Here is a 20,394-nt window from a genome sequence, read left to right on the forward strand (position 1 = left end):
CGCAAAGTCAATAATGATATTTTTGTGTGCCAAATATATGTCGATGACATAATATTTGGTAGTACTAATGAAGATTTTTGTGAGGAATTTAGTAGGATTATGACGAACAGGTTTGAGATGTCTATGATGGGTGAGTTGAAGTTCTTTCTTGGATTTCAAATCAAGCAACTCAAAGATGGCACGTTCATAAGTCAAACAAAGTACACCTACGATATGCTAAAGAAGTTCGACATGGACAAAGCCAAACCCATCAAAACACCGATGCCAACAAGTGGGCATCTTGACCTTGACCAAGGAGGTAAGGACGTCGATCAAAAGGTATATCGCTCCATGATTGGATCCCTCCTTTACCTTTGTGCATCTAGGCCCGATATTATGCTTAGTGTGTGCATGTGTGCAAGATTTCAAGCTAGTCCAAAAGAATGTCATCTAATGGCTGTTAAGAGAATCTTTCGGTATTTAGTGCACACTCCTAATCTTGGCTTGTGGTATCCCAAGGGCTCCACTTTCGAGTTACTTGGCTATTCCGATTCGGATTATGCCGGTTGCAAAGTAAGTCGAAAGAGTACCACCGGGACTTGCCAATTTATTGGTAGGTCTTTGGTGTCTTGGAGCTCTAAGAAGCAGAACTCCGTTGCTTTGTCCACCGCTGAGGCCGAGTATGTGGCGGCCGGTGCATGCTGTGCCCAACTACTTTGGATGAAGCAAACCCTCAAAGACTTCGGTTGTGAGCTAACCAAGATTCCCCTTTTGTGTGACAACGAGAGTGCCATTAAGTTGGCAAACAACCCTGTAAACCACTCTCGAACAAAGCACATAGACATCCGGCATCACTTTTTGAGAGACCACGAAGCCAAAGGAGATATCGCACTTCATCATGTGAGCACCGATAAACAACTAGCCGATATCTTCACAAAGCCCCTAGATGAGTCAAGATTTTGTGCTTTGAGGAGTGAGCTAAATATCATTGATTCTCGTAACCTAACTTGATGGCTTGCACATATTTTGATTGATCTAGGTAGGAGAAAACTGTTTGCAAAGTTTGTATGGCGACTTTCAAAATCTAATTTGATAAAGGTTTCATGGATGATTATAGTTATGTAATGCTTGTTTGTCAGCTAGTCATCCCTGAAATCATTTGTGTCCATCATATTTATACCCCACATTGCAGAGAGAGTTCAAATTCTGAAGTTTTTGGGTCTTCCTGTGTCAGAAGTCCCGACGTGCGTCGGGAGTTCCGACGTGGTTGCAGGCTGAGCCCTCAGCCAGGAGTTCTGGCTGGCGTCGGGAGTCCCGGCCCGCGTCCGAAGTTCCGACGTGCGCCGGAAGTCCCGACGCAGATCTAGCGCGTGCGGCAGCCCGGTTTTTGACTGGCTTGACCCTTTCTCTTCCCCTTGACCGCGCAATCATTTTCTTTCCCCCCCCCCCCCGCAGTCAGTTACCGCATCCGTCTCCCCCCCGCTCCTCTCTCCCTTCCCCGGTTCTCCAGATCCGCCGCCTGCGATTTCGCCGGCCTGCAAGGTCGCGGTCCCCCCCTTCCCTGGTTCGCCGTGGTGTGCTCCCTTCCCCGTCACGGTGGTGCGCTCCTGCGGTCGCGGCCGTCTCTTCGTCCGGTGGTCTTCCTCGTCGCGCATCTCTCTCTTCCTTCTCAGGTGCTTTCCTCTCTCTTCTTTCTCTCTCCCGTGCGTTTGCTTTGGAGTTTTTGCGCTCTCTTGCGTCGGCAGTTCCGACGGAGGTCGGGAGTTCCGACCGTCGGGACTCCCGGCTTGCGCCGGGACTTCCAACTCTGAGCCCCTATGCTCCATCGCATGTCTCTCTCCATCATGTTCTCCGTCTTTCCTTGTGTTTGTCTAGCGCCTTAGTTGCCCGTATCTTGTCTCGCAGCAATGACTCGTGGAAGCCCTTCTCGCCATGTTGAGAAGAGGTCCAAGACCAACCAGGACCGCTCCGCTGCCCCCCGCACCAAGGCTGTTCTCCCTCGGGCTGGTGCTGGTGGCTCTCGTCGTGCCGCTGCCCGTGCCTCTAGGCAGGGCCCGTCGGCTCCGGTGGCAGCGCCCCCTCCATCCTCACATCGGGCTCCTGATCCCACCGGGCGTGACACCGAGGTCGACCCTGCCGAAGAGGAGCTTGAGCGTGCTGGGCGGACTATTTCCGCTCAAGTGCGCTCCCCGTATGATGGGCCGGAGTGTCCCGTCTCCGCGCCTGTCCCCTTCGACTCTCTGGCCCCCGTCGTGCGGTGCCCCGAGATTGCTCCCAACATGGGTGGTTGGGCTCCTCCTCGTCCGATTGATTTCCGCCACAACGTCCGCGACATCAGGTCCTTCCGGAGCCGCAACCTTTATGCTGAAGATGAGAAGGATCTCCGCCTTGAGTATCGCTTCTGGCACTACTTCCATTTCTACTATTATGACTCTATACTTTACCGCAAGTCTCTTAAGAAAGGGAAGCCTCCAGTTATTCAAATGAAGTATATCATTGAGTACTCCCTTACCTCCACCTTCAAAGATCAAGAGATTCGGCAAATGGTGGAAGACTTGCGCAACATGGGTCTCTCTGGGCTGATGCAGCTTCACAGGCATTGGAACAATGAGGTGATTATGCAGTTTTATGCTTCATATTTTCATGAGACTGACAGCGAGAGTGACACTGATGTTATTCACTGGACCACTGAGGGTCGTCACTACAAGGTTGATTTTGTCACCTTTGCTCGTTTGCTTGGTTTCAATGGGCATGATCGCCGTGCAGCGGAGATTACTGATTATGAGGATGTGGCTATGTCTGAGTACCAGTTTATGTATTTGGAGGGTTTTCCTGCTGATGGACAGACAGTTTATCTGAAGCCCTATTACTATGTGCTCAACAACATTCTCAGGCAGGTTTTGTACCCCAAGGAAGGAGACTCCACTTTTCTTAGGGATGATTCTCAGAAGGTCCTAGCTCGTTTTGGAGATGATTTCCAGAAGTTCTCGGTCAGCCGGTACATCTGGAACAGGATACATGATGCTTCTGAGGATCCGATCAAGAACCTTCCATATGCTCCTTACATCATGCATGTCATTCAGCAGGTCTCACGCATTCGCTTTCCTACTGATGGCTCTAATCACAAGGTGTTGAGATTGGCCAATCGGGTCTCCGTCCAAGCAGCTAGGGCTTTGAAGGCTCGTGGTGCAGATCCTCCTCCTCGCCGTGGTGGTCCTTCCTCTGCTCGTTCCCGTCGTGCTGCTCCTTCGCCTCCTGCTGTCTCCCGCTCCACCAGTTCTCAGCCTCTCACCTCCTCTGGCAAAGGCAAGAAGCCCAGCAAGTTCAAGTTTCTGATGACTTATATGTTTGGACAGTGTTGTGCTAGTGCTCAGAGGCAGCATGATATTCAGGAGAGGCTCTATCGTCTTGAGCAGCAGGCTGGTGTTGTCTCTTCGCCCCCTCCTCCATTTGTGCCTCCCAGTGATCCTCTTGCTCTTTATGATGAAGCTTGCCAAGCTTATCAGGATGAGGCCACTTCTCGCCCTCATGGCAAAGGTGTGGCTGCCCCTGAGGATGAGGAGTACCATGAAGAAGAACAAGATGATGATGATGATGATGATGATGATGACGACGACGATGATGATGATGACGGTGACGATGAGGACTTTGACATTGAGTAGTCGTTTCTTCTCTAGCGCGGCCTACCCCTTTTGGCACTTGTTGACAAAGGGGGAGTGTTAGGCTTTGATCTTTCATGTAGTAAGCTAGATGTCGTGGTTGGTAGACTTAAAAACCTCTTAGTTTGGATTATCTATGTCTCGTGGTGGCACTATGTGATGGACATCTTTATATATGTTGTGTGAGTTGGATGATTGTAGGACAAGTTGTTAATCTTTTATCTATCTACCTTGTTTTCTTGTTCTCATCTTTTTTGTTTGTTTGTTGATTGAGTTTTTGTGATGGCCATGTACTTAAGGTCTATCTTGGTTTATTGGCCATCCTTTTCTCTCCACTTTGTTGTGTGAATATAAACTGTCATATTGCATACTCTTTCACGGTTATACTCTTGTTCACACTTGTTGCACCCCACGAAGTGCAAAATTTAGGGGGAGCTTGTTCTTTGATGTATGTTTCTTAAGTGATGACAATCACCATTGAAATTCAAATTCATGCATACATCAAGGGGGAGCTCGCTGTAAATTTTGGACTTCAAAAGCTTTTTGACTTTCTTTTGTAAGCCTAAACTTGGTTGTCATCAAGCACCAAAAAGGGGGAGATTGAAAGTGCATTTGCCCCCTTTGTGGGTTTTGGTGTATTGATGACATCCAATTTAGGGACTAATGCGTTGTATTTGAGATTTGCTACAGCTACTAGTCTCATGAAAGATGCAAAGGTTCGACTTAAGATGAAAGGGTAACCCCCAATCTTCGTTCGTGAGAAAGGCGTTGGATTCAATCTAGAGCTTAATTGTTTTTCTTTAATTTTGGGGATAGATATGCCGCACTATCAAGAGGGATTCAAAAGTTGTTGGTTTAGGGAAGATAGAGTGCTCAAGTCTTTCATCTTAATCTTTTTAGAGACACTCTAGCACCTCTCTTGCACTTAGGATTAACTTCTATGACTTCTGGTGTCGGAAGTCCCGACGTGTGTCGGAACTCCCGACATGCTGCGCGAGAACTGTGAGCGTCGGAAGTCCCGACGTTGAGTTCTGCGCGCGCACGCGTCGGAAGTCCCGACGCCAGGCCTGTCTCGCGCGAGTGCCAGCAGTTCCGGCCAGCGTCAGCAGTGCTGACCCGTCGGAAGTCCCGACACCTGTCGGAAGTTCCGACGGTGACGTCCTGCAAGCTGACCTCGGCTGCCTACTGGACAGTGTTTCTCAGTGTGTGTCGGAAGTCCCGACACTATGTCGGAACTTCCGACGTAGATCTGAGCAGACTTTTCTCCCAGTAGTATAAATAGCTCCCTCTGTGTTTCTAACCGTTACTACGTCATTCATTGCGACTAACCCTCAGACAAAACATCTCCCAAGCTTTCAAGACTCCCCTCTCCTCCTCCTCTTTGCTCCCAACTTCGATTCACCTTAGATTTGGAGTGATTGGAGAGTGGTTAAGTGAGAGCAACGCCTTGAGAAGCTTGAGCACTTGTTCTCTTCGTCAAGCCGGCAGGTTTTGAGTTTATTACTCTTGGATTCTTGGAACCCTAGCCGGTTAGGCGTCGTCCAAGAGCTTCCATCTTGTGGAAGAGCCTTGGAAAGTTTGTATTACCCCGTGTTTCTTAGTGGAAAGCTCAAGTGACCTTTGTGGTTACTTTGAGGGAGGCAAGGAGGTGAAAGAGACTCCGACCTTAGTGGTCACCTCAACAACGAGGACGTAGGAACTCCTAAGTGGGGTTGCCGAACCTCGGGTTAAATCCTTGTGTCTCTTGTGGTTGTTTTTCTTAAGTTCTACTCGTATTACTTGTATTTGCTTGTGCCTCTACCTCCTTTTTAGGGTTTGGTCTCGATCTACGGTTTGGGGAACTCTTGGTGTCAAGGAAGGCTATCAACATCCTCTTCTAACCACTAGAGAGTGGTGTTGTAAGTTGTGGATCTCACAAAGTTCATTTAAGCACTTGTAGTTCATTTTCCGTAGGTGTCGGAACTGCTGACAGTTTGCGTTGGAACTTCTGACAACGTCGGAAGTTCTGACCCAAACTGTCGGGACTTCCGACAGTTGCTGACAAGTGACCTTGAGTTTTGTGTAGAATTTTTTAGATACGTCTATTCACCCCCCTCTAGGCATTGTTTAGATCCTTTCAATGACTCTGCCAAGTCAGCGTTTTTGCTTATGTGGCACTCTATTTAATATGCATGACACTCTTATAAAACATACATTGAGACTGGCCTAAGGCCCTGTTTAGTTTCCCAACATGCCCTGTTTACTTAGGAATTCAAAGCAAAACAACATGTTCGGCTCCTATGACCAGACAGATCTTCCTTGATGCCATACTGTTTCGGTACGTGTTGCGTTTCATAAGACCCTGTTTAGTTTCCCAAACAAAAACTTTTCATCCATCACATCGAATTTTTAGACACATGCATGGAGTATTAAATATAGACAAAAACAAAAACTAATTACACAGTTATATCTATAAATCGCGAGACAAATCTTTTAAGCCTGGTTACTCTATGATTAGACAATGTTTGTCAAATAAAAACGAAAATGTTACGGTGTCAAAATTCAAAAACTTTTTAGATCTAAAAAAGACCTTAGTAACCTTAATTAAAAGACAATCGGTTGTGGAAATCTCTTGGCAGTAATACAAACACTTGCCCATGCACATACAGTAGGCTGAAGCTAATTTTTCGATAAGAACTGAAACACGCTATCAGGTCTTTCCTCCTGCCCGTAGGAACCCCCTCTGTGAGCTCTCAGGGACGCGGATCGCGTTTGTTCAGCGGCACCTTGCCCAACGGAGACTTGAACAAAACGGCCCGGTCCATATTGATGTAAGGCACTACACATTGGCCCAGAAGGCCACAGATTAGATGACAGTGAGTTGATTGTTTCTTTGCGCTTACAATCGTGGTACCATCGAGAGTTTCTTTTTTAGATTCTCGATTTTGCTAGTTCAAGATCTAAAGCAGCGTTCAGTATATTATTATAGAATAAAAAATAATTGAGATGTCCCACACACATTCATCACATGAACAACGACGACTGGAGAAACAAAGCTTTGTTATTAGGAACAGATTACAAACTTCACATATTCCACGCAACCGATCGATTATATTAGCACCATGTCTCAACCACCCAAGTTCCATGTAAGTTGAACACCTAGGGATACAGGGTACACACACAACCATCAACCCTTAAGTGCCTCCAGTACTTCTCTTTTTATGAAAGATGCATTACACAGATAGACTCAGTTGCATGAACATGACTTGCCACTATGTTACACCACCAATCCACCATGCATGTACAACAGTTCTGCATTGCATTGCGCTCCACCCACGCTTCCACACGGAAATCTCCTAAAAATGCAGCGCTGTCAGGACTGTAGACCCTTCCACCTGCAATCACAAATTACAAATTCGTGTTTGTCAGTCAACAGCGCATAGATAGCATTGCATCATCATATATATGAATTGTGCAGATATATATAAAATCTGAATGGTAAGCAGTAAGTTTTGTCGTTGAGTCAATTAGCATTGTCATGCTCAGTTCCTCTGCAGTTATGATTCCTACTCACTAGGAACAAAACTGTGCAGACTGCAGAGTACCCCAATGTTCCTTGTTGTGAGTGCTCCGATTTTCTTTCTTTATTACTAGCACTGTGCTAGACATTGCATGATTGATGCATCTCTGACGTAACTACATGCTAAAACTGGAGTTGATATCCTCCAAGAACAAAAGCCATTTCTTTTTTTTTACCTTGAAAGTTGCACCACAGATTTCTTCCTCGTCTGCAGGAACAGCAGTGACCTTGTGCTTGGGGTTCTCATAGCACTTCAGGCCTCCAAGGGCGTTAGAGTAGAAGCAACCTACAATAATGCAGCATATATGAGATCAGCTAAAACGAAAAAACGAGGATGAGTGCTCTTAATTTGGATGTTGTACAGAAACTTTAATCTTCAGACTGCCTTCAGCAGTTGTTGCCATTGGCAAGCAACATTTTCAGTTTCAGAGATCTGGTGTTTGGCAACACACAAGTCAAGACGTGATCTGATCTGATCTGACAGTTGCTTGATGAGTCGTTAATTACCTTGTGGGAAAGGCGCGAGCGATTTGCCACATGATCCTTTGAGCATGTCAATGTCATCAGAGAAGGCGACGCAGCCATCAGCAGTGATCCCCCAGAAGAGCGGCACCTTGCCCTCAGGATCCTGACAGAGCAACAAACAATCCCATCACACAACGATATGAGGTAAATAAACAAACTGAAATCACCATACTACTGCACTACTGCCTTTCCCAAACGCCCACTCACAGATGCGACGAGGAGGGAGTTGGTGGACTTGTCGAAGAGCACGAAGGCGTAGCTGCCGGTGAGCTGTGCGAGCATGAAGCTGGCCGGGTAGGGCGCCCGGTCACGGAGCGTCTTGTAGGCCTCGATGACGAGGAGCACCTCGTTGGCGCCCTTGGTGGACAGCCCGTGCTGCTGGCTCAGCCGCCCCAGGTTGTCCAGCACACCCTCGAACAGGCAGAACACCTCGTCTTTCGCCGCGAACGACCTGGTCAGCATTCACCAAACAACACAAATTTTGTGTTTTGTCGGCATCAGTTTCTGTTTGTGAGCTGTGTGACTTGTGACTCAGAAACATCGTTGGTCTGTTTACTGAATGACTCACTGAAGAAAAATGGTCATCATGTCATTCAGAGTAATTAGGTGGGACATTTTGCACCTAACCCCGAGAATTAGAGTACTTAAGCTTGTTGTTAACAAAAGAGAAAACACAACACATGGATTCCATGGTACGAATCTGGACATAGTACGAAAAGTGGTAGGAAAAGATTTGAAGCAAGCACTGAAAGAAAAGAAAAGGTCAAAACTGAATGAATGGAGTGAAGGAATGGGATTCCTTCATTCCTTGGATTCTACTTCTTCAGTGAATCAGCCTAGTACTGGTAGGATAAGACACAATAGCACACAGAGCAATCAGGGCCCACAAATCATAGCCCCATCCGCGTGTGCAGGATGGACGACTGGCCAAACTTTTCTTCAGATCTGTGGGCAGCAAAGCCGGATTGCCCACAGACTGCCACTCACTACCATACCCAAGTGACCTGTCCGTGTGTTCCCTGTACTATGATGCCAACTATGTGGATATGGACAGCAACAACAACCAAAAAGAGACCAAATCAGAGTTACTAAATACTGTCAGTGCTCATGAATCTAGTAATTAAATTTTATGCCCATTCAATTAACCAGTAGATTTTTTTGCGAGCAAATTAACCAGTAGATTGCATAGCATAGGGCCTTTCGCTATGTTTAAACCATAGTGATTCTAAATTCTAATTCAGCAGCCGCCTAGCCTAATGGAGACGGAGAATATGAGGCTCAGCTCCACTGTTTGATTGTTGGCAAGTCAGCTAGCTATTGTTGTTGTCTTGTCTATATGTAATTGTAAGGTGGTGGTGGCAGGATGTGGACGTGCAAATTGCTGCACCCTGCCCCAGCAGCATAGGGGAAGATGACTTTGTTTTTGGAAAAACAAGGTCTCCTTTTTCCATAAGATAAAATAAACAAATATGAATTTCGAAATGTCCACATCAACTCGGTGTGGCTTTCGTCCCGTTTCTTCCTTTGTGATGATGTGATCTGATCTGATCTGATCTGATCTGATCATCACCAACCCTTTGACGCCGGTAACTCTGGAAATCAAGCAGAGGCTGCGGTGTCCAGAGATCTCTAGACGCCGTATGTGTGTGTGTGTGTGTGTCATTGACAGTGTCTTCTGCTTGCTTCTGTTCATCTTCTTCTAGTATATTTATCGGTATATATTTATTTGGTTTTCTGAATCTCTGGGCCATGTTTATAGATGTATGTAAAAATAAATATCCCCTTTTTTTGTGGCCTGAAAATCCCAGTGGTACAGAAAACTAAGTGCTGAGTGGTTTCCTAGCCTAGCTAATATTTGTGGCTGACAGTTATCATCATCAGGTGAGAAAACGATAAGCCAAGTAGAGTTGGTGGCATGGTCCTGCACTACAGGAACGGATGAGGAAACAACAGTGTTTAATTATTGCTCACTTTAGTTTCAGAACAGCAACACGTATGTCATCCGATAAGGAGGATAAAGATCTGTCTTCTGTCCAAATTATTGGAACACAAGTGGGTGTGACTTGTGAGCCACAGATTCATTGTGCTACTAATATCTGGTCAGTAAATTAGCAAAACAGTCGAGCTTATCAGTCTGATTAATGACTATCTAACAGAGCCTCTCTAGTATATCTGTCTGACTCTCTCTCTCCCTCTCCCTCTTTGTATGTTTGTGTGTGTGACTTGTGAGAGAGAATATATGCGATCGATAACGTGTGACTGGCTGAGGTCATGCGGTTAGTAACTGACGAAGAACCAAAACAAAGCAACTCAGAAAAAGTGGGTAATCCATCCACGAATCCAGTGGGGGAAAAAAGGGCGATTCTACCTTTTGATTCGACGGATCAAGCATCCTAAAAATAATCTAATAAATAAATAAATAAAAGAGAGATACTACTCCTGTACTAGGATCTTGCAGCCATGGAACGTCGTCCATGGAGGATGCAAGCAGATCGAGCAGGTATGTATGTATGTATGTTATACCTTGGGCGGAGGAGTGCCTGGTTGGTGTGGGAGTAAGCGAGGTGGCCGAGGTCGCCGAGCTGCACGGAGACGGCCGGCTCGGAGGCACCCAGGAACCGGCCGACGAGCTCGGACGCCCTGGTCTTGGGCGACGGCGTCCGGCTTCCCGCCGCCACCAGCTCCGCCGGCACCTCCACCACACCGCCGCTGAACACCGCCAACATCCTCGCTCGATCACTCCCTAGCTACTAGTAATAATCAAATAACTAGTAATCCTACTCCTACTCCTAATAATCTCCCCAAAAAGCAGACGAAGAAGCTGCTGCTGATGGATCAAGGTAGCATCAAGAAAAGCTGCTGGTGCTTCTTCTTCCTTGTACACTCTTGAGGTGGATGAATGAAATCAATGAATGGAGGGGAGGGGCAGGGGCGGTTTATATAGCGGGAAACGGGAAGGGGATGAAAGCTAGGCGGGTGCGGTGCGGCTAATGACGTGACGTGGACCCCAGGTGGCATCCAGCGATGCTCTAATCTTCTTTTTGTTATTATATATATATATATATATATATATATATATATATATATATATATATATATATATATATATATATATATATATATATATATCCGGATCAGGTCGTTTTTGGGCACCTTGATTTCACTGTGGAAACCAGCAGCAGCGGCAACGAAGAAGGTGGTGAGGGTCTCGTGAAGTGAGGACGGACGTGACAGTGACGTGGCAGTGCCGGTGTTTGTAGAGTCTAATATATATAGGATCAACCGTGTCGTACCATCTAACCAACCCATCCGGGCTATCAGTGCACGTATTTGACACGGAAAGCAATAATAAGCTAGCAGAGAGAGAGGTTTTGTGCTGACGGTGTACGTACTGGTTCTGGGGACGGAGCATCGATCATATAGCCCATGCGGCATCATGATCATGAGGGCATCAGCGAGCAATGGTGCGACGGGGGACCATGATGCGTGCGTGGGAGCGAGCGAGAGGCAAGGCAAGGCAACGGACGACGACGTACGCGAGGTAGAAGACGACACACAGCAAGGCAGGACAAGGGTCTGTTTGTGACTCTGGAGTGTGGGTCCAAGCAGCCATTGTGACGTGAGCCGTCCATCGAATCTGCTAGTCATTCAATAATATATTTTTTTATAATAAATCAACAAACGGTACTTATGATTTATTATCCAAGCAAACAGACGTGCATGTGCCATGGTGGGCCCAAGTGCAGCCGCTGCCACGAGTGCACGAGCCCACGACGACCACGACCACGACAAGCAAACTGGCGCTTCCGGTTCCGGGCAGATTTGATTTTACGAAAGAAAAATAGTATTAAATGACAAACAAACTCACCGTGGCCGTGGATTGTCGCCACTCTCTCTCTCTTCTCGAAAACGCCAGGGACGGAGACGTAACGTACGCGAGGAGAGGAGGCCGGATAATATCAGATAAATATGGGCCTGGTTTTGGTTTTTTTTTTTTTTTGCTACTGCTGAAAATACATACATACATACCAGTCGTGTCACCACCACGCCTACTCCGATCGAGATCGATCCAGGCGACGGGAATAATCCCACACCACACGCTGTGCTGTGATCGATTCACGGGTGGGTTCCCCGTTCCGTTGGTGGACTGGACGGAATCCATCCATCCGCCCCCGGCCCGCCACTCTTTCGGCAACAACAGTGACGACTGACGCTGCACGTACTCCAGGTTGCTCCACTCCACTATCTACACACACAAACACACTCTCCTTTCCAATTTAATTTCGACCTCACGTATCACCATACATATATATATATCTATTATATATATATGCTTAGATAAAAAACGACCTCCACTAATAAGCGTACGTGAAACGGACGTGTCGTGTCTCCATCCCCGGTGGCCCGTTGGCTGCACGTAAGGACTGGCTACAGAAATCCTCTTCATCACAGCCTCTACCTCAAAGGGATCAAGATTCACCTCCTCGCCACCTTGTTTTTGATAGGCTGCAGGACAAGCTAAGCAAAATTTCCCAGCGGATTATTGTATAGCAACAGGTCACTGTTAGCTACAATGATATATATATATATATATATATATATATATATATATATATATATATATATATATATATATATATTTCCATCGTCGAACAATTAAGTCTATGATTCCCAATTTCCCTGGAATATATATATAGTGCAGTAGTAGATCAGATTGGCTCTAGAGGCTGTTAATATCTGGTGGTTGTTGAGCTTGAGTGTTGACAGACATGTCATGTGAGCTTTGGGAAAGGAAACGCAATGAATTCAGAAAACAGCCTGCCTGAAATGACAGAGCAGATTGCTCACACCATTTCTCATGGCCTTATTTAGTTGTACCAAAAATCCAAAAAAATTCAAGATATTTTATTACATTGAATCTCTGGAAACATGTATGAAACATTAAATGTAAACGAAAATAAAAACTACTTGCATAGTTTGTCTGTAATTTACGAGATAAATCTTTTGAGCCTACTTAATCTATGACTGGACAATAATTGTTAAATACAAACGAAAATACTACAACATTTAAATCCAATTTTTTTTTGAAACTACAACAGTAGAAGGGCCCTCCTCCCTCCTCCTCCTATCCTTCCTGCAGTATATACATACAGTACTCATCGGAATTGCCCCTCTTATTTGCATATTGTATCTCTCTACCTTGGGAAAAAGAATGCAAATATATACTCACGCAAAGTCTAGAACACGGATCCAGACGTATTCAACCACGACGAATCCAATCAATTCGCACCTATAGTACTAACTAGTATTTTTTTTTAATTACCAAATATTCACACCAAATTGAACATACAGTTCCAAAGGGTTTATCTCGAATTATTCAGTTCATCTCTGTCGCTCTCAGACCATGTTCATATATATGTAGTCCGTAAGCACAATATAAAACCATGTTCATATATATGTAGACCGTAAGCACAATAAAAAGTACTCCGTTATTTTTGACCTAAAGTTCTCATCAATTCGTTTGGTAGTGATTGACGTTATATTCAGAATAGATAAACTTATGTATGCCGTGATACGTACATGCTGATTAGTCACGTATGAACAAAACAAAACAAAACATGGAGTGCCATGTTACATCAGTCTCCACGCTAATTGGTGAGGAAAATAAAGAAACCCTGGAGATATTCCTGCGGTGACCAAGGAGCAAGAGGAATCGTGGACAAGTGGCTCGTCATTTGTGGCAAGAAATTGACGCGATGACGTGGCAGACAGAGAGAGGAGAATATGATATTTTTTACTTTGTACCTTTTCTATTGAGCACCGTCCGGTTATTTCATTTGATACTACCTGTTTCAAATAACCCAGGCAAAACACAGGAGGACAGCGCTAATTATATTTACCCTAATGTTGCTGTCTTTGACTAGGTGAATGGGGGTGATCGTCAGCTTTCTCCAATAGTTACCGAAAGTGATGTTTTTTTTTTATCTACTGACCTACAAGGCTACCACTACTCTACAAGAAATGGTATCATGTATTTAAGAGATGTTATAAAAACTAATATTGTAGCTTATTTTACTATATTAGGAATATGATCTTCACATTTGCAAAGTATATACAGTGTATAAACATTTTCTGATCAAACTAGTTAGGTTTGACTGCACACATCAAATGGTTATTTTTACCGTTGTTTTTTTCTTTTGGACCAGGACTTACTAGTTTTGTAATAAATGTATTTAATTGCAAAATAAAAAAAGTATCTTCTTGCAGAATTTTACTCCTTCTGTCAAGGAAAGAAAAATGCAATTCTCGTTTTTCGAAGAGTCAAACAATTTGAACTTTGATTAGATTTATATATAAAAAACTATTATCATTCATGATATAAAATAAGTACTATTAGATAAGTTATAGAATATGTTTTCGTAATAAATTTTATATCAGACATAAATAATAATATTTTTTTTTGCGGATAATAATATTATTTACTATAAGCTTGATTAAACTTGAATTACTTTGACTGATATGAATCCTATAATTATGAGTATTTCTCAAGTCTCACGGTACGTACTGAGCAAAGGAAGAAACCGGTAGCAAGATTTTTCCTATTCAGAAACCAATGGGCGCCCACAGCATTGGATATTGCGTGGATAAGACAATGACCCACAGATTTCCGAATTTCTTTGTGTGACTCGTGGACTGACAAAGGGAATCTAGACCATGTGGCCTTTCTGAATTTTGTTTTAGCCTCCCCTGATCGTGTTCTTGAAGCTTAATTAGTGGTCTAGGTGCACTGCAAAGGAATCAGGATGGTGATCAAGGACTGTCTTCTTCAATTGCTGGGCCCCATCATTTAAGTGGTTGGACTTGGCACCTTCAAGGACGCTGTCACCACAAATTTGTTCTTCATTTCAATCTTTTTCATCAACCCATGGTCGTATCGTATAAGGGCCTGTTTAGATTGGCAATGAAAATTTTTTGGGTGTCACATCGAATGTGTCGAAAGGATGTTGGAAGGGTTTTTTAGAAACTAATAAAAAAACAAATTACATAGCTCGTCAGAAAACTTCAAGACAAATTTATTAAACATAATTAATCTGTCATTAGCATATGTGGGTTACTGTAGCACTTAAGGCTAATCATGGAGTAACTAGGCTTAAAAGTTTCGTCTCGCGATTCTCAACTAAACTGTGTAATTAGTTTATTTTTTTATCTACATTTAATGTTCCATGCATGTGTCCAAAGATTCGATGGGATGGATGAAAAAATTTTGGATGGGAAACTAAACAGGGCTTAAGATAGCTTCATTTGTTCAAAAACAAAGTGTATCTAGATATTTTTAAACAGAACATAAGAAAGAGTATAAAAGACGTGTGAACCATGCATGGCTTATTCATAAGCAGTTTAAATCCTATGTATATAGAACAATCAGTAGTGTGATCGATTGGGAATTGCTTGGCTCCGTTAACTTGTTTTATAAACCGTATTTTTTTCAATTAATCAGCAATGTTTTTATCTCACGATAAATCAGCGAACAGTATTTTTAGTCATACCTTTTTCCACCAAATTTATACGCTTATTTAATGCAAAATTTTGAGTTCGAATACCTCGTTCTGTAAACGAGAGGCGTCGTCGGTCGTCGACGTTTCGGATGATTGTAACAAGACCCATATGTTACGTGAAATTCAGGCCTTGTTTAGTTCCCAAAAATTTTGTAAAATTTTTCAGATTCTTCGTCACATCGAATCTTTAGACGTATGCATGAAGTATTAAATATAGATAAAAATAAAAACTAATTGCACAGTTTGGTCGGAATTGACGAGACGAATCTTTTGAGCCTAGTTAGTCTATGATTGGACAATATTTGTCAAATACAAACGAAATTGCTACAGTGCTCATTTTGCCAAAAATTTTGGAACTAAACAAGGCCTCAGTGTGCTTCTGATTCTGAGCATTTGCATTGGATTCCTGACCATCTACGTGCACTGCAAAAGGAATCAACGTGATGAGGCATTTTCACCAGACACCACTATAGTTGCTTTCTCCCATGCATCTATCCATATATGGTGCGTGGTTCATAAAAGTGATGGGTTAAAATTAATTCCTTCGTTTATGTGGTTGTACATTTGCATCTAGCTGCTGTCACGTCCTCTTTCTGTCTCAAAAAAGAATGAAAAACTCACTTAAAGTATCTCCTATTAATCTTAAGAAATTTAAGATTATTTGACTCTTCAGCAAGCAAGATTTAGATTCGTTTTTTTTTACGGAGAGAGGACACCACAATTCGCTTCATCGATTTTTAGATACTTTTAGAACAGCCGTTCGCATGACGGTGGATTGAAGAGCTCCGTGTATATATATGGGACTCACAAACACTATTTCTAGCAACAGCCGAGCAATTAATATATGCACTTTGTTTGAGTTTTGTTGCGTGGATTTACATATCTGCTCGTGCTTATTGTCTGATCGATTTAATTAATTAAAACTGATGCGAATAATGGGAAATTGACGTGCAACTTGTTGGCGAGTGGCACAACTAAGGCCTTGTTTGGATGTAGTCGGATTTAAATCAATCCACATGTGTTGAGGTGGATCGGAGTAGAACTTGAACTAAATTCCACTCCAACCCACATCAATACACATGGATTGAAGTGAATCCGACTACATCCTAAAGTGATTACCCCTACCACCATATATAATCGAGTCCCAATCACCTTGAAGGTGATTGCTGCGCTCAAGGGAGACACAAGACGACATGGAAAAAAATTCAGAAAAACAAAAGAAAGAATCTAGGGTTCCCTCAGTTCGACATGCATGATTATTCATCGGATAGTATGTATATATAAATTGGAGTTGGAATAATGTGTGACTTCGACGACTTGTATCGCATTGCATACCTAGTTTTTTTACGAGTAATTAACTAGAGCATCTTCGAGTAACTGTGTGAGCATCTTCAAGTAACTGTGAGATACCGGTGAGTTACTGTGCAGGGATGCTATATGTTCCCGCGTAGTTTTCAGCAAAGGTTCCAAAACCAGATCCTTCTCCAGCTGATGACTAGCTCAAAATGCTCAATTATTCCTTCTAACTTGTTGTTGATTAGTTCTTTGTCAAGGTGATTTTTGGAAAAGTTTTGGGAGTAAGTTAAAAATAAGGTTGTTCAAGCACCCAACAATTTTTTCGAACTCAACCTCAAAGATGACGGCTTTCTTATAATACCTATTATTTTTTCGAGACCTAGTTACAGACACAAACACTTATAAACATGAGTGTACACTTACCCCTATGAATGCACGCACACAGACTTTATCTCTATAAGTACCTCCGAAGAAGCACAGTAATACATGATCGAGTGATCATATCGTCTCTCAATTCACACATCAAAAAAAAGTGAGTGCTGAGGTTCAATTGTAAATCAGCTTTTCTTTCATTTTTTGAAAACAAAACAAAACGGCAGGAGAATCTCCATTGGGATTGTTTGACAGCATTATAAATTGTTTGTACCTACTAGATTGTGTTAAAGTTTTATGAATAGTCTATACGAACTAATTAAAAAACTTGAAGGGGAGATGACTCGCCGTAATTTTTTTTTCTAAATTCAAAAAGGTTTATTTACAAAATTTGAAGGGTAGAAGGCTCATACTTTTTTTTTAAAAAAAAGTTAAATTTACAAATACCCTATATGTAACAACGAAGCCAGGGGCAAGGGGTTGGCAAGGGACATGCGCCCTCTCCCCGGCCCCCACCCACACACACGACACACAACACCAGCACCACCACCCCAACAACACAACAATATTTTACTTGGATCACTCACTAGAGATACATGTCACTATCTATTCCCTTCCCAAATTAACATTAACGGTCGTTATTGGTTTCATATCATAAGTTTGACTCGACTCATAAAAATACATGTAATATTTATATTTTCAGATAAATTTATTAAAAATTTAGATTTAAAGATCTTTCCAATAATACTAATTATATACTATAAATATTAATATTTTTTAATATATATTTAGTAAAAGTTGCTTTTGGAAGGCGTAAATAATAATTATTTTGGGATAGAGGGAATAAGTTAAAAATGGAGTTGTTTAAGCACTCGACAATTTTGAGAACTCAACGGTGATGGCTTTCTGGTAATATCTGTTGGAACCAAAGCACAGATTTGAGGCTAGATTTTTTATTTCATTAGCCTTGCTAACCATGGCAAGATTTGACGATACATATAGAGTAGCATATTTTGTCCTTAAGAAAGAATTACAACATATTCTAAGTAGATGCTAAAGCAGGATAAGGAGATAAGATGCAGATATAAGAACCAACTACTCCCACAGAGGTCTATCATTCTCCCCCTAAGTCTTGTTGTGGTGCCTTCTGAGAAATTTGAGCCATCCTAATCGTGGCACGAAGATCGTAGAACTTGACCCGCCGAAGTTGGTGTCGATCTTGATAGTGTGGCCGTTGGTGTAGGAGAGCGGGGCACAGCCCAGTGGTGTAAGTGGTGGAGGACTTGCTAGTGGTGTAGGCGGACTAGATCGCTGCCACTATCCTCTTCGATTCAGGCTCTCTGGTTGGCACGGCTGCTGGGCAATCTCCTGGGCAGAGACATAGAAGAAATGGAGCTCAGGATGGACAACAAGTCTGCCTTAGCCTTGGCCAAAACCCCATCTTCTATGAGCGCAGCAAGCATATTTGGATGACGGGAGGAGCATCAAAGCTTGTTACATCAATACACAGGACTAGCTCACCGACTTCCTCATCAAGTCCCTTGGGTGGGTCAAGTTCTAGGAGCTTCGTGCTCGAATTCGGATAGTTCAAATTCCCCAAAGGCGCCACAGAAGACTTAGTGGGGAGAATGAAGAAAGCATAAGTCTTGTCGTTATCTATCTAGGACGCTTATCTTAGGAGTAGTTGGTGCTTATGTTAGCACCTTATCTTTTAATCTTGTTTTAGCAACTACTTTGGAATATGTTGTAGTCTTTTTTCTTAACGACCAGGTATAACCTGTTATGGTTTATGGTAAAGCTAATGAAATCAGAATTCTAGCTCCAAACCTGTGCTTTGGTTCTAACGATACCCATCAATTTGTAAAGCACGCGAGTAATCAAATCACCGGATATTCTCACAACAAAACAAAGCGAGTGCTGAGATTCAATTCTATAAATCAGAATTTAAACTTTGAAATACAACACGCAGTTTTTTATTAAAAAAATACATTTCAGTGAGAGGGGCAGTGCACTTTTCTTGCACGCGCTCGAGTTTATCTGCTTCTGCTTGTCTGCCCTCACTAGATAGAAATGATACAAACAAGGAGAGGGGACAACTTGGCAAGTGGTACGGCTAAAGTGATTACGGTATCGGCATATAATTTATTTAAAAACCAAAAAGAAAAGAAAGAATCTTGACATATGCATCATCGATCCCTCATTTTAAATATCCAATTATTATTTACTCAGCAACAGATAATGCAACTTGGAGTTGGAACGTGACTTGACGACCTGTATTGCGTATTTGCAGTTGCATGTCTACTTTGACGAGGTATACATATATCTATGCTATGTGAGCATCTTGGATCAAGGAACTGTGCAGGAATGTTGTGTGTGCCCATAGTTTTCAGTCAAAGGTTACAAAACCAGACCATTCGCGAAAGTGGCTCTAGCCTAGTGGTTAGAGCACCTGAGTAGCACCAACAGAACTGAGTTCGACACTCCTTATGGGAGCGAATTTAAACAGATCTGCATTATAAAAAAATAAAAAAAATTGCTGACTTCGGTCAAAAAAAACCAGACCATTCTCTAGGCGAGGTGCATGATTCTGCCAAGGCTCTTGTGGTTAAGGAACCTAAGATTGTATAGCAGGCTTCTTCTATATTATGCCTGCTTCCAGGTTGATTCCTGGTGGCATTAGGTTATAGAATAAAAATTGACGAGTTTCCGCTCTATTTGATTTTTTTTTTTGAGAAAATTCCGCTCTATTTGATGCATGTGCATTTTGGATCAGCTGCAAGGAGCGAGGCCGTGCAACACAGAGGCCCAAGATGCTGACGCCGTGGGCCGAGGAGTCACAGCTGGGCCGCTTGTGCGGATGGCCGATTCCTAGTGCGTGGAATGCACAAGTAATTGGCCTGGCTCGAAATCTACTGCCTCACTAATTGCGCCCTAAGCTTAGCTTAGTTGGTTTGTGTTTTTAGTAGTAGACACCGTTTTCATTCGTAGCGAGATGTCTATAGTGACTTTATAAATTTAGAGATGTGCCGGCATAGTCTTTGGAAGGTACCCCTAAACAATCTAGGAGCAACTAGTAAGCTAAACAAGCAAGCTCCTAAACTTCATCCTCGAGACAACGCCACATCCCTCACCGCCTCCTGTGCACCATCACAATGACAACAAGCTAGCAACACCTTTGCCGACGAGCAATCCACAATAGCACACTGCACATTCACTATAAGAAACCTGTTAATCTATGACGAAACATTTTCGTTACGAATCAACAAAAAACCGTCACTAAGTAGTATTTGTGATGATTTCAGAGACCCTCGTAGATTTAGTGTCATGAATTAACTCCCATGACACATGTTCTTGTCAGAACAAATGAAAAAAAATTCTAGCTGGTACTTAAAGACAGGTTGAACACTAGAGAGTTATTGAGGCGTAAGAACATACATCTTGATGATTA

General features: G+C 43.0%; 1 protein-coding gene across 1 annotated transcript; it reads right to left on the reverse strand.

The window, feature by feature from the left end:
* Positions 6,636 to 10,639, reverse strand: LOC110429751 (stem-specific protein TSJT1-like). The gene is made up of 5 exons (XM_021446225.1): positions 10,246 to 10,639; positions 7,930 to 8,173; positions 7,705 to 7,825; positions 7,374 to 7,483; positions 6,636 to 7,012 (listed from the first exon to the last, which is right to left on the reverse strand). Exons 1-5 carry the CDS (start codon positions 10,446 to 10,448, stop codon positions 6,974 to 6,976), a joined length of 717 nt encoding a protein of 238 aa, XP_021301900.1. The 5' UTR covers positions 10,449 to 10,639; the 3' UTR covers positions 6,636 to 6,973.

Source organism: Sorghum bicolor, chromosome 8 (genome assembly GCF_000003195.3).
Source record: "Sorghum bicolor cultivar BTx623 chromosome 8, Sorghum_bicolor_NCBIv3, whole genome shotgun sequence".
NCBI classification, from domain to species: Eukaryota; Viridiplantae; Streptophyta; class Magnoliopsida; order Poales; family Poaceae; genus Sorghum; species Sorghum bicolor.